Consider the following 14,522-nt stretch of genomic DNA (forward strand, 5'->3'; position numbering starts at 1 on the left):
TCGGTATAGCGATGCTTTTGATAGTCGTTAAATTTCGATTGACTTCTATATCTGCTCAGATTTGCGTTTTTTTGTGACACTGTGTCTGTGATTTTCAACCCTTTCCTTATTTTACTACGTGTGTGACGGCTGTGGTGTTGACTCAATCAATTAATCCGCTGATACGGACAGCGGATTAGCAAGTTGGCAATGTTTTCGGAGCAATTATAGTGGTGTATACACAAGTTGGAGAGGAGATAAGGACTTGTCGGTAATATATAAAGCAGTCAGACGGTGTGGAGTTGAACTCTTTATTTGAAATATCACAGTCAAAATTAATAAAATAAATAAGGTAAACCGTTGCACAAAAAATCTCCTCCCCCACCCCAGAGTCCTTTCATCTGTTCCCTATGATTTCAGCCAAGATTAGTCACAGCCACCACGTCTAAGTCTGTGTGGGGAAAAGTTGTCATGCTGAAGGAAACTTTCAACCATTCTCTTACCATATCAACAATAAAAATCAGGGGTCACCGTGCAAATTTTGGAACTAGCGAAACAGATTACCCAACACTTTGCGACATGAACTTCAAAATGGCCGCCATTCCCGTGTTAACTCTAAGGGGGAAATTAAATTTTGCATTTTCGAAAAACTCAGCCGGTGAAGGTTTTTCTTTCTCCAAGAGCTTTGAAATGAGCCCCCACAAGTAGTAGATCAGAAAAGAATTGATAATCCGACTATTTGTCCCCGAGGTGCGTTTTACCTGAATAAAACATTTCATTCTGTACAGAGTATGGACGTTAGTGGCGTACAGTTTTACCGATCACACATGAATGCTCAGAGCATGAATCAGAAAAGCACACAGTTTGGGGCAAAATTACATTTTGCATTTTCGAAAAACTCAGCCGGTGAAGGTTTTTCTTTCTCCAAGAGCTTTAAAATGAGTCCCTACAAGTGGTAGATCAGAAGATAATTGCAGAAATTTGAGAGTCCGACTGCTTGTCCCCGATGTGCGTTCTAACTTAGTGTCTAATGTTGTCGTAGACGTAACTTGATTATTTGCTGGAATTTATTTCTCAACACTAACATTGGTAGTTTTAGTACGTTGCGCGGTTAGTAAGTAGCAAAGCAAATACATTTACGTTGCACTTACGTTGTTCAGTGTGAAGAATATTCTCTTACCAAATCAACAATAAAAATCGGAGTCACCGTGCAAAGTTTCGAACAAGTGAAACGAATTACCCAACATTTTGCGATATTTGAAATTCGAAACGGCCGCCATCCCTGTTTAAATCTATGGGAGAGAATTAAATTTTGGATTTTCGAAAAACTAAGACAGTAAAAGTTTTTTTTCTCCAAGAGCTTTAAAATGAGCCCCAACAAGTGGTAGATCAGAATAGAATTGTAGAAATTTGAGAGTCCGAATATCTGTCCCCGAGGCACGAGCTACCTTAAGAAAGAATGTTCCGAGAAAAGCATTCGGACTATGACATTGTTTGGTGCTCATTTTGAAGTTCATGGAGAAGGTGAAGTTTTCAGTGGCTTATTTTTGTGGAAATCAAAAATTCAAATTTTTCTCCTTAGAGTTAACACGGGGAGGGCGGCCATTTTGAATTTAAAATGTCGGAAAATATTCGTAATGCGTTCAAAATTTTGCTTCAAGTTCTTTGCCCCTGATATTTATGTTTGATTTCGAAAGGTAATGGTGTACAGTTACGTTACGGATAGTTCGATGAAAACTGCAAGTTTTTCAATTTTAAGGGGCGTACAACCTTAAAGCCCCACTTGCTGTATCTTTTAGCATTATTTTTATGATTTTTTCAAGCTAAAATAGGTCTGTAAGAATGTAAGAATTAGGTGTGTGTACACTTATTATTAACTACACTCTGGAACTCTATATGCAATTTTGAACAAGATAAATATTACACTTCGATTAAACGTTTGCCCAAAATTGAAATCGCAGCCCCATGCGGAAAAGCAAAAATCGTGGACACTGTGTTTATCTGCATTGAAATCTTCACATAAATTGCATAGAGTAGTCCAATGTAATGCATAGGGGTGAATGTTTTCAACTGTGACATTGTATGTTCTGTTTCCTTTGTAATATAATTACCAATTTTTGAAAATGGCGGGAAATCAAAATGACCGTTAAAATTTGAATTTACTTGTCAATTTTTTCTAATGCAGTAAGAGCCTATATCCCTTCAGATTGTAAAATTCAGAGAAAATGAAGAGAGAATAGGAAGTTCGTGACAAAATTTTTGTGCACAATTTTACCAAATTTTTATGAATTCTGTGTAATTTTTTCGACAATTTTGGACCACACGGACATTACTTTTCATTGGCTACAGTTTTTGATCAAAATTGGGAAAAATTCTGAAAAATATTTGTGTGGGTTACATTTTATATAGGCGGCAAAAATTGACTTTGGCGCCAAAGGGTCACGTTAACAGCTTCATCACAAGTCTCGTGTTGACCGTATGGGGCCATTTTTAATTTCTACTTAACTTAAACGAAACGTACTTAATTTATGCGCAAGTGTTGTTCATATTTGAAGGAACATTTCAAAATGGCCGCTATTCCTAGGTTAATTTCATGGGCAAAAAAACATAATCGATTTCCGCGAAAATAAGCCGGTGAAAACTTTATTTACTCAATGAACTTCAAAATGACTCCTCATAAGTGTTGGACCCAAAAAATATTATAAAATTTTGGGAGTCTAAATATTTTCCCAAAGACGTATACCTTATAGGAAGGGGCAGTTTGAGATTTCCTTGGTGCAAAAGTCATTAGACTGAAAGATCCGTCGCTCAAAGAGAAACCTGAAGGAGAAGAATGCCTTCTAAATGCATTCATATGATGATCTTTGTAATTGAACAGCTAATTATCTGGGTTTTTTCAGACAAGGTGCATTGTAATTCTATTGCATTCACAGTTATGTAGATTTATTTTATTTGTGACTATGTTGAAATAAATTTATCTTTTTCAAAAAAAAAAAAAAAAAAAAAAAAAAAAAGAGGGGGAGCGTGGAGAGCGCCCTCGAGCGACGGATCTTTCAGTCTAAAAAGTCATAAGCAATGATCATTTTGAGCCACGAATCAATAGAATCCGATCGAGCATCAAACTGACTCACAGCACATATCGACACAAGGGCAAAGCAGTCATTTTATTTTCACTCGGTTTTTTTATTAAACACCGTAAAATGTACAAGAATACATCATTTTCATTCAAAGCCCATGAAACGAATTAATCTGTAGTGTGTGACGCGAGCGTAGTGTTGTCCCATCCACCATTTAAAGCTATTTCTATGAGCATAAACATGTACTTTGGGGGAAAAGTAATCTTCCGTACTAGCATTCCACTGCATATTCATCAAAACGACAATGCAATTACTCATGAGAGCAGCGGACAAGGTTCATGGTAAAAAGAGTTTAAAAGACTATCTACTAGGGTGGGAAATGTTTCCAAAGAAATAATATCAATTTATGAAAACACAAATAATGACTTGATGATTTTGCTTATGTTTACAATTAAATTTACGTTTTACATATAAATACTCCTTCCTTCGGGACTGGATGAAACATGGCGCCGATCGCTTTAATTGGGCACCGCTGACCACGTGAGGGCGTAACCTCTGCCCTCTATGCTACTATCCGTGACAAATTCAAGCGTGACGGTGTTTCCGACGGACGTGTACTCGTGGGTCTCCGCTAGAGGGCCGCAGTGGGTCTCAGATAAGTTTGTGGCAGTGTCCGTGATCTGGATTAAAAGAAAAAAGAAACAAAAAATAAAGTCAAAATTTAATTCATTGCGCGGGAAATTTGTTCTGAACTGAGCACTTTGACCACTGTATCATATTCGGTCAATGCATGTTAAAGCAGAATGCGCCCTCAAGGGGACAGATATTCGGACTCTCGACCTTTCACAATTCTGTTCTAGTCTAACAGTTGTGGGAGCTCATTTTGAAGCCCTAGGAGAAATCCTTTTTTTCTCCATAGCGTTAACAAAGGGATGGCGGCCATTTTGAATTCCAAATAACGGTGAATCTTGGGTAATTTGCTTCTCTAGTACCAAAATTTGGTCATTGACCCCCGAGTTTTATTCTTGACTTCGATAAAGAACAGTTCAATGTTTGCTAGGGTAAAATTTGAGCAAGTTTAAGTTTTTTATTTTTGAAGTGCGAATTACCGTAATGGATATTTTTGTCTGAGCGATACACAAGAACTGTCGGGGTAGATTCAAAAGTGTGGTCGGCGGGTTGTATTTTCGGATTATCAGTTGTCTTCAGCATCGAATAAGGTCGATAGGAAGCAAAATACAACTTGGAATATCAATAAATTTATTTTTACATCTAAAAGATTCTTAAAATCGTGTATTCAAAGCCAGCCAAATATCGTTTTGTACAGCCGTTAAATTCGGGCTCAAAATCGAACTGATGTATTCTTGAACAGCAGTGCTGCAATTGCCGAAAAAGGGTAAGGCGCGCAGATTTACCTTCAAGTAGTCGAATTCACAGTTGTCGTCAAACTCAATGTCCATGTCGATAACTGTGATGGCGATATGGAATCCGCTCTGCACCTCGATGGTCGTGACGCAGTCGATGTCACGTGGGTAGTTGCTGCTCAGATACAGTGGTGATGTAAGTTGGCCTTCTTGGGTTCTGTACACACTTCCGCATCCTAAATTCAAAGAGAAGACCTATTAAAACCCTGAAGGGTAACGAGCAATATAGCAATGTGCAATATCCTGCGATTGCTCAAATCTATGCTCCAATCCATGGTCACTGGCGATTGGCTTCGTTCCACTACGCGTGCTTCGAAAGGGCGAGACAATCAAAGGAAACAAAGACATGAAAAGCCACATTGAGTAGAAATGCTCTCATTTTTATCACGCCCCGGGAAAATTGCTCGTCCAGCACCATCACATTTGATTAATTCATGCTTTGATCGAAAGTAGTCATGGTAAAAAAGTAAAAAAATGTATAATCATATGTGAAATTTTTTCCAAGTCATCTTGGCCGACTGAACTTAAGCTTACTTCGAAAATGTCATCGTCGGTTATAAAAGGTTGGCAATTCGAAAACGGGAGGAAGCATTTGCGACTCACCGAAACCCTCTGGGCATTCGACAGTGTGGCATTCTTCTTGGGCGATTGGTCGGGCGATTTCGGCACAGCGGGCCTCATCGACTACGCTCAGTGGGTCATCCTTGTCTGTACGGCACTGAACAATTCTGTTGTGCACACCGCAACCACAGGTTACTGAACACTGCGAATGGGCAGACGACATACGATTAGGATCGTAGACAATGTCAAATCGTGAACATCTCAACAGTAAACGAAAATCGTTGTATTGCAACGTCATCCAAATACTAAGTGTATCAAAAGGGGAGATTCACACCCAAGGATCTCAAGAAGATCTAAAAGTGCTGACGTCTGCTACCTTCATCTGCCATCTCTGTATATCAGAGGCATTAGGTGATCTACCGCTAGCAGAGCTCTCTGTCAATGCCCGCCCATGTTCCCTTGTGTCTACATCTATGTCTGTATTTATGTGTCTGTCAGTCTGTCTATCTTTCTGCCAATCTGTCTGTCTGTAGTGTCTTCCTTTTCTGTCATTCTCTGAATCATCACCCTTGCGAAGTGTCTTCGCGACACGTTATGTAATATATATATATATATATATATATATATATATATATATATATATATAAACAGAACAACTTGTGAGATCAAACTTCAGCAAAACTGTCGTGTAGATGATAAGTGCTTGTGTAATTTTTACCTCGGACCACTCGCTGGTGTACCAATATGCTGGACAATTGAGTGGTACACAGGCCTCTGTCGTTGTAGGCGTAGTCAACCCATAGGCGATACACTCAGCGTCGGTTGCAGGTGTTACGCTAGTGCCGTAGATACGTATGCAATTGACTTCTCTTATGCGGATCCTCGTATCGCAGTCACATACTCCAAATTCACCAACAGTGTATGAGAATCTATGAAATAACAATTTGCATATCTCATTAATATATACATACACAAACACACATATATATATATATATATATATATATATATATATATATATATATATATATATATATATATATATATATATGCTATATGTATATGCAATGTGCTATGCTATGCTATGCTATATGTATATTTGCATACAAACATATATATACAGACAGACAGACAGACAGACAGACAGAGACAGCCATTCATACATACATACATACATATATACATACGTACATACATACATCCTATATATCCATTAATTAATACAGCCATAAAAAAGGACAGGTGTCGCGCACTCTCAGAAACATAATAGAGTCACGAAATTGGCGTACTTACACTGGAATGATACAATCAGGGACGACGCACACTTCGCTATCGGCTGGACGTATCAATCCGTCGATGACACAGAGGCTCTCATCGACCTGAACATTGGTGCCGACGTTCACGCAATAGACATCTCTCACCCTGACAGAGGTACCACAAGTCGCTGAGCACTGCAAGAAAGAGAAAGAAGCTAGTGTCACTGATGCAATTTCACAGGAAAGTAAGACATGCTCATGTTGAGTCAACGTCCTATATTTGAGTCAATAATTGAAACGTTTTTTGTTATGAGAGAGAACTTGGGTCACACACCTCCCGGGTGTCAAACAATCATATTTTTTCACTTCAAAGAAGCTTCATTAAAGGTTAATTCGCAAAACTTTACAAGCAATCTAAGCTTTGTAGATTACTGACGGAGTAACTAACTCTCGGGGCGTGAGGCGATAGAGTACAGTTTCATGATACCGGGAGTGACACATCCTTAGTGGCATATTCACAGAGCACAGGGCACTAATGATCATAAAAAGAAGCAAAGAACTATTTCTCATTCGTTTTGCTTTAATAAGGTCGATGCAGCTCGCAAATGGGTACTGGATAAAATCAATGCACCCACAGATGCAGCCGAGAATATTCTAAACCTTACCTCGCCCCAGGCCCCGACGAAGTATTCGTTGCAGACGGGCACGACACAGATCTCGACTGTCTCAACGGGGATGAGCCCAGCGTTGGTACAGAGAGTATCCGATACAACATTGCCCGAGGCTTGGTCGACGCAAGTCACTGTCCTTGAGCGGAAAGATGAGCCACACGTAGCGGAACACTAAAAGAAGGGAAAGCAGACGAAAATAAACAAACAAAACTCCAAATTATCGAAAAGAATATCGGAAGCAAATGAGGACGCACTGTAGGTAATGTAAAAATGGACAAGCAGTCTTGGAGTCTTTCTTCACAAAATATACAATGTCTGGCGCAATTGGAAAAAATATCCCAGAACTTTCGTAATAAAGCTGTAAATCCGATTGGAACGCTTTGCTAAGTCTTGATCACACACTTAATGGCTTGAAATGGTGGTGTATGGCTTGAAACGGTGGTGCCAAATAATTTCGGTAACATGCAGCGTGCTGTTAATGTGGACAATACGGAGCGAAAGAACTCGTTTCCTCTTCAGGACTATCAGTGCAAGATACTTGGCAGATTAGTATTAATTTATGCAAATTTTATTGATGATGTATTGTTTTCGGTATTGAAATATTATGCTAATGACTCTTTATCAATGTGGAATATTCATCTGCCCCGAATTGTGCATTACATACTTCAGGAATAAGGAATATTTACCTGGCCCCACTCGCTGACAATGAATCCGACGCAGAGAGGAACAAGACACTCTTCCTGATCAGCTGGTCTGACAAGGTTGAGTTGAAGACAGAAACTGTCGTCAACTACAGTGTTTGTCGTCAGCTCCAGACACTGGACAGTTCTCACACGGATTGAGGTACCACAAGTGGCAGAGCACTGTTAAAAAAGAGGACACGTAAAATGATATGATAAAACATCATGGTATGGCAGAACTGAAACCGAACTGGATTTATGAACGAGTGTCATGTGAAGGTTATATATTTGGGCAACTGTTTCATACTAGATTTTTAGAACTGCAAAACACTATCTGATAAAGGATAGGCTTTATCCGAAGCAGGCTAATATATCATATTCTATTTTAGCTGCAATATATTTTTGCCCAAGGGCCGTGCGCCGGCTTTTTACCGTGCTGGTGGGGCTCACAGCCAACAAGGCAATAAAGCCACGGCGACGCATTCCGTTGGCTACAATTATTGCCGCTAATTCTATTGCATTTGTGGTCCTCAGTTTCTCGATTTAATATTGGCCGTCTATATCGGATAGACATCAGGTAATCACCTCTTGAAACACATGAGCTGACATGCATAAGAGCTTTATAAAAGAAACCCAAAATTGTGCAGGCGCCTATCAAATACGTCCTCGAATTTTAGACTTCAAAAACAAATTTCAGCTGCCATATTCTGCTTAGAAGCAGCCAATATAAAATCCGAAACATTTGACTACAAAAATCTTAAATTCAATCACTGTACAGAAAATACAAACAAACAAACAGAGCAGCTTGTGAGCTTTAGTTATGTTCACTTTTCATGAACTGAAATAAAGATTTATCCGAGATTTGATTTTTTTTTCTGCCTTAAAATCAGTATACTCGATCTGAAAGCGTTATGGAATTGTAAGACCAGTCGATATCACAACATGGCAGACCAAATGAAAATCATCAATGAGGTGAAGACTTGTCACTCACAGAGCTCCAGCTTCCCACGTTGAACTCGTACACAGGGCAGACTGGTACTGTACAAAGTTCGACGCTAGATGGCGTCGTGAGTCCGGCACTCAGACAGTTGCCGTTGTCGACGGGAGTGGTAGTGCCGGCGACCACGCAGGTCACGGTTCTTGTTCTGAATGACGTTCCGCAGGTTGCTGAGCACTGAAAACGAATTAATGACGAACATAATTCATTTGAAATTCATCAATTAAACAATGACGTCCCTTCTCGAGTATATTCAGTGCATAATCTCATACATGAAAGGGAGAAATACATGTACCTTTATGTCAAAGTAGATTTTTACATTCTGTAAGATGACAGGACACATTTGCGTACCAACATGACACTTACCTCTCCCCAGGCGCCAACGTTGTATGCAACACAATCAGGGACAACGCAGCTCTCAACGGCCGCTGGGACGACCAGTCCAGCTGCCACACACTGTGCTTGGTCCACGACGGTGTCTGTTCCAAGTATAACACAGGTGACACTCCTCGTTCTTGTTGAGGTACCACAGGTGGCGGAACACTAGAACATGAGACAAATGTCATACCGCAGGCATTAATCAACCACTCATGAGGCAAGACAACATTTCCGTTTGAATAAAATATATTATAATCCAAACAAGGAACTATATGCCGGAGGGTAGGTGACAATTTACACTCATAACAACGTTCAAATGGTCGCCTGCTTCGAGGGTACATAGTCCCTTGTTTGGGCTGTAATATTTCATTACACGCCTCTCTTACATTGTTTTCACTCCAAATTTTTGGGTTTAAATACAAATGACAATCACATATTTTAGATATTTCCATGTTAGACGTAAATATGTTGAAAAACTAACACGACTTTCATCATAGAAAGGCTCATTGATATATTGAAATCACTATTTTGCAAAAGATTACTTCCTATGTAAAACATGTGATTTGATAATTTTAAATCCTAAAGTCGTCAAGTTGCAAATAGTTCCGATTCACTTAAGTCAAATGATGACTGTGCGGGTCCGCGAGGTCATTAACCAGTTACCATTGAATCCCTCGGAGCGCACGACATTCCGGTGTACGAGGCACGCAAAAAGTGTAATTTAGTTTCACTTCCGGTCGAAAATATTTCCACAAGAAAAGCAAACGACTTTGACACTTTACCTCGCCCCATGCACCGACAGTGTACTCAACACACTGGGGAACGACACATTCTTCCTGTGCTGTTGGTCTGACCAGGTTGAGTTGAAGACAGAAAGAATCATCAACCAATGTATCAGTTGTCTGTTCTCTGCATTCGACGGTTCTAACACGGATGGAGCTTCCACATGTGGCTGAGCACTATAAGGGAAATAATAATTGGCGATCTTTAGTGTTAGCATATACATGCAAGTATGCGTGAGTGCATGCACGCATAATCCTGTACTGATGTACATGAGTTGAGGCATACATACATACATACATACATACATACATACATACATACATACATACATACAGACAGACAGACAGACATACATACATACATACATACATACATACATACATACATACATACAGACAGACAGAGACAAATACATACAGTGATAGATAGATACATACAGACAGTCAGACAAATACATAAATACATACAGAGATAGATAGGTACATACCTAGATAGATAGATAGATAGATAGATAGATAGATAGATAGATAGATAGATAGATAGATATATACATACATACATTTATGGCTTTTTATTTCCGTTATAGCTAGTTTGACATCATTAGTTCGTGGCCGTATCACGTCTTGAAAAATGCCGCATTGGATAAAGGACAAAGGGCTTTCAACACACAACAAAATATTCACTCACCTCACTCCATGTTCCAACTTCGAAGCCATAGACGGGACAGACTGGCACTGTACAAAGTTCAACACTTGATGGCAGCGTAAGACCCGCAACTAAACAGTTGCTGTTGTCGACTGGATCAGTGGTACCGGTCACCACACAGGATACAGTCCTTGTTCTGAACGAGGTGCCACAAGTTGCTGAACACTGAAAAAAATGACGCAGGTGCATGATGGGATTGAACATATGTAAATCAATTAGTGAATTCAACTGCGGCGTAAAAGTATGGAATTTTGGAAGCGATAGCAAGCCGTTATAGGGACGTCAACATAAAACTTGATTGGTTTTCACCAATAAACACGATTGGAACTAATTTGGGATATTAATTGGATGGTGAAGTAATGTCAATTTCATCTAAAAGTGTAACCTTATCTGCTTTTGTTTTTACCTTACACACTTGGTTTTATGAGCAATTTCTAATATTGCAACATTCAGCTATAGGGCACCTAACATTTTTGAGAAATTTGAACATTATGAAGATCTATTATCCCAAATTAGTTCCAATCGTGTTAATAGTAAAATATCGTTGCAAATGATAAAGTACAACTGCGTCATTCACATTGATTTCTGAACTAAATGCTTAATAAAAAAATGTCTCTGCGATATCGGAATTGAATGATTAAAGCTTACTTCTCCCCACTGTCCGACCGTGAATGTGTAACAATCCGGAACTAGACAGGCCTCAACAGATAGCGGAGCGATAAGGCCAGCTGATGTACACTGTGCTTGGTCGACAACTGTGTCAGTTCCCAGTATAACACAGCTTACAACCCTGGTTCGTGTGGAAGTACCGCAGGTAGCAGAACACTGGTGAAAAATAAATGAAAACGCTTTTTAGGGTCAACAGTATACAGATCTTCCGTTCTTTGTTCTGACGGCGAGAAGTTGAAGCTCACGCACAAAGCCCTTCATTGGAACATGAGAAATGGGTCGGGTCATAGATATAGACTAATGTTAGCAATCTCCGTACAGAGATTGTGCGCGGAGTGGATAATTATAATCTAGCTAGGGAGTCTCAGCACTAGCCCCACTGATCTCAGCACAGGCGACTTTTTGGGTAATCCGCGTTTTCCATGATATACATTTTCTGTCTTTATATATATATATATATATATATATATATATATATATATATATATATATATATATATGTATATATATAATACTTCGAACCAAAATAATTTGATAAATGGAAAATACACCAGTTTCAATTTCAATCCTCGATTCCGTGAACACTTGCAAAACATAGACCTTGCTCTAGATTACATAGATGTGAATCGATGATTCAAAATATCTGCACCAACGGCTGTCAGCATTGTAGACGCTATTGTCAATGTTATGGAAGGTATAGGTATCATTTTTACCAGTGTATGTATTATTTTTACCACTGTTACGGAATGTGCCATCTCTTGGCGGACAGCTCCTATACAAAATCTGAGATGTCAACCACGTTTATTGAGTCAGTTGGGCACGCGCAAGACTGAAAGAAGTCCCATTTTGAAATATATTTAAATTTGCCTGCAGCAGAGATTGGTGGGGGGCGCGGGCGCGCGGTGAACGACTCGGACACCGTCTAACTTTGTTAGAATTATTTACGTCGCACTGCTGCCACACCACCCGTCAATCTCTGCGAGGAGATTGTAATGTTAGCTTACCTCTCCCCAGGCACCGACGGTGAATTCGACGCAGTCTGGAACGACGCATTCTTCCTGAGCGACTGGTCTGACGAGGTTGCGTTCAAGACAGAAGCTGTCGTCAACAACGGTGTTAGTCGTCTGCTCCACGCATTCAACGGTTCTTGCGCGGATGGATACACCGCAAGTTGCTGAGCACTGTGGTAAATATTAAGAGGATGGGGTTAGTTTGGTTTACGAGGAAGTTTTGCGCTTGTTGTATATAGCCTGACGAAATGTTGAACAACAAACGTAAATTGTGCATTTTTTAATTCGGCGGAAACACTCTCGTATTAAAGTGTATTAACTTGTTTCATCTTGAGGAAATGGACTCTTTGCGTCAAAATACTTGTCAGATAAAGTAACGAATGGCACATGTTTCATGTACACTACGCAAACAAGATATTAGTACTTCATTGTTGTCAACATACATTGGATAGGTTTTATATAATTCTCGGAGGACACTTAAATGGTAAGTTATGAAAAAATCTTTACCGAGCTCCAGGTTCCAACGTTGAATGAATATACTGGACAAGCGGGGACAGTGCACAACTCAACGGATGGAGCTGCTGTAAGTCCGGCGGCGGCGCAGTTTCCGTTGTCGACGGGTTCGCTGGTGCCGACCACGACGCAACTAACTGTCCTTGTTCTGAATGAAGTACCACAGGTTGCTGAACACTGTATCGGAAATAAAATTGGCCAAATGAGAAGTTTAGAATTGCCGCGTTGACACCATGGTTGATACGACAGGCGGCTGATGAACGACCACGGCACGATTCGCAAAACAATATCAGACCACAAACCGATGAGTTAATTTTCTTTAAATGAACATGTTTTTGTTTTACTGTTGCACAGAGCGGTAAAACTGATACTGACCTCTCCCCATGCTCCGATGTTGTAGATGAAACAATCTGGTACAGCACAGCTTTCAACGGCTGCTGGGGCAGCGAGACCGGCTGCCGCACACTGTGCCTGGTCCACGACGGTATCTGTTCCAAGTATAACACAGGTGACACTCCTCGTTCTTGTTGACGTACCACAGGTGGCGGAACACTGTCACAGAGAAAAAACATACAATTCAAAACAAATCAACATTTCCATTTTTTTTCTATTCTGGATAGGAAAGGTGGAAATGAACGCAAGACATTTGGCGAACATCCGATCGCCCGATATATCATGGACTGTTGCTTACCTCTCCCCATGGGCCCACGGTGAATGCGACGCAATCTGGAACGATGCAATCTTCCTGGGCAGCTGGTCTGACTAGGTTGCGCTCCAGACAGAAACTGTCGTCAACTACAGTGTTTGTCGTCTGTTCCACACATTCAACGGTTCTAGCGCGGATGGAGACTCCACAGGTAGCAGAGCACTGTTTATTGAGAATAATGCACAATTAGTTTAAAATCAAGAAAGTGAAATGTGACCAATCGGATACAGATGTGTCTCCTTATGTATCAAAGATGGCTAGTTTCTTTTGCTATTTCGGTACATTTTGTCGGCCAGACACCCGCACAAATTTAAGCATGTGCTTACTTTTTGCTCCGACAGTCTCCAAAACTTCAAAAAGCAAAATACTTCCGCGGATCTCCATTGAATTTTTGTGAACCTGTACGTTTCTCCGAACATCAAATCACCGAACAGTTTTATTTAGATTTTAACACTTAAGAACGCGACATGTTTATAGAGAGGCATGCCTTAAACCCTGGTGCGTAATATTCTCAACATGTAAGACGGAGAAAATCGTATTGGAGATACGGCTTTGAACATGAAATTACAATTTTTTTACTTTGAGTCAAACGAGGAAAAATGACTAGAAAAGAAGAAAAATGTGTGTGATCGAAATAAGTTGCCGAACGACAGACTTCACAGAGCTATGTCACTTGAAACGTAAATATCTTGAATTTATGTCCAACCGAAAGATGTCTAAGTTCAGTATTCATACGTACCTCGCTCCAACCTCCAACGTTGAATGAATACACGGGGCAAGCTGGCACGGTGCAAAGTTCTACGTTGACTGGTTGTACGAGGCCAGCGGCAACGCAGTTACTGTTGTCGACTGGTTCAGTGGTCCCGGTCACCACACAGGATACGGCCCTTGTTCTGAACGAAGTGCCACAAGTTGCTGAACACTGCATCGAATGAAAACATTTTTTTTTACTTTCAAAAGACATTCTTCATCGATTTAGAAAGCTGGCAGGTTGAAAATGAGTGCATGTTACGACATACCCATCAAACTGTAAATTCGTGATCGTCAATCTAATTCAACTGTAATGACTGAGAGACTAAATTTGTTTAAGTTTACTGAACAAACGATCGAATA

The 14,522-nt window shown here is 40.1% G+C and overlaps 1 protein-coding gene across 1 annotated transcript in view; it reads right to left on the reverse strand.

Annotated features, from left to right (window-relative positions):
• Window positions 1-3,138: 3,138 nt before the first annotated feature.
• LOC139136370 (ADAMTS-like protein 1) overlaps window positions 3,139-14,522 on the reverse strand; it is a 39,147-nt gene continuing 27,763 nt past the window's right edge. The window contains exons 29-45 of the mRNA XM_070704095.1: window positions 14,149-14,331; window positions 13,395-13,571; window positions 13,079-13,255; window positions 12,698-12,880; window positions 12,185-12,361; window positions 11,160-11,336; window positions 10,494-10,676; window positions 9,806-9,982; window positions 9,012-9,188; window positions 8,640-8,822; window positions 7,655-7,831; window positions 6,963-7,139; window positions 6,335-6,492; window positions 5,760-5,970; window positions 5,084-5,243; window positions 4,472-4,656; window positions 3,139-3,736 (exon numbers count right to left, since the gene is read on the reverse strand). Coding sequence (XP_070560196.1) covers window positions 3,575-3,736; window positions 4,472-4,656; window positions 5,084-5,243; window positions 5,760-5,970; window positions 6,335-6,492; window positions 6,963-7,139; window positions 7,655-7,831; window positions 8,640-8,822; window positions 9,012-9,188; window positions 9,806-9,982; window positions 10,494-10,676; window positions 11,160-11,336; window positions 12,185-12,361; window positions 12,698-12,880; window positions 13,079-13,255; window positions 13,395-13,571; window positions 14,149-14,331 — 3,024 coding nt within the window. The 3' untranslated portion in view covers window positions 3,139-3,574. The remainder of the gene's footprint in view (window positions 3,737-4,471; window positions 4,657-5,083; window positions 5,244-5,759; window positions 5,971-6,334; window positions 6,493-6,962; window positions 7,140-7,654; window positions 7,832-8,639; window positions 8,823-9,011; window positions 9,189-9,805; window positions 9,983-10,493; window positions 10,677-11,159; window positions 11,337-12,184; window positions 12,362-12,697; window positions 12,881-13,078; window positions 13,256-13,394; window positions 13,572-14,148; window positions 14,332-14,522) is intronic.

This window comes from Ptychodera flava, chromosome 7, assembly GCF_041260155.1.
Source record: "Ptychodera flava strain L36383 chromosome 7, AS_Pfla_20210202, whole genome shotgun sequence".
Classification (NCBI taxonomy): domain Eukaryota; kingdom Metazoa; phylum Hemichordata; class Enteropneusta; family Ptychoderidae; genus Ptychodera; species Ptychodera flava.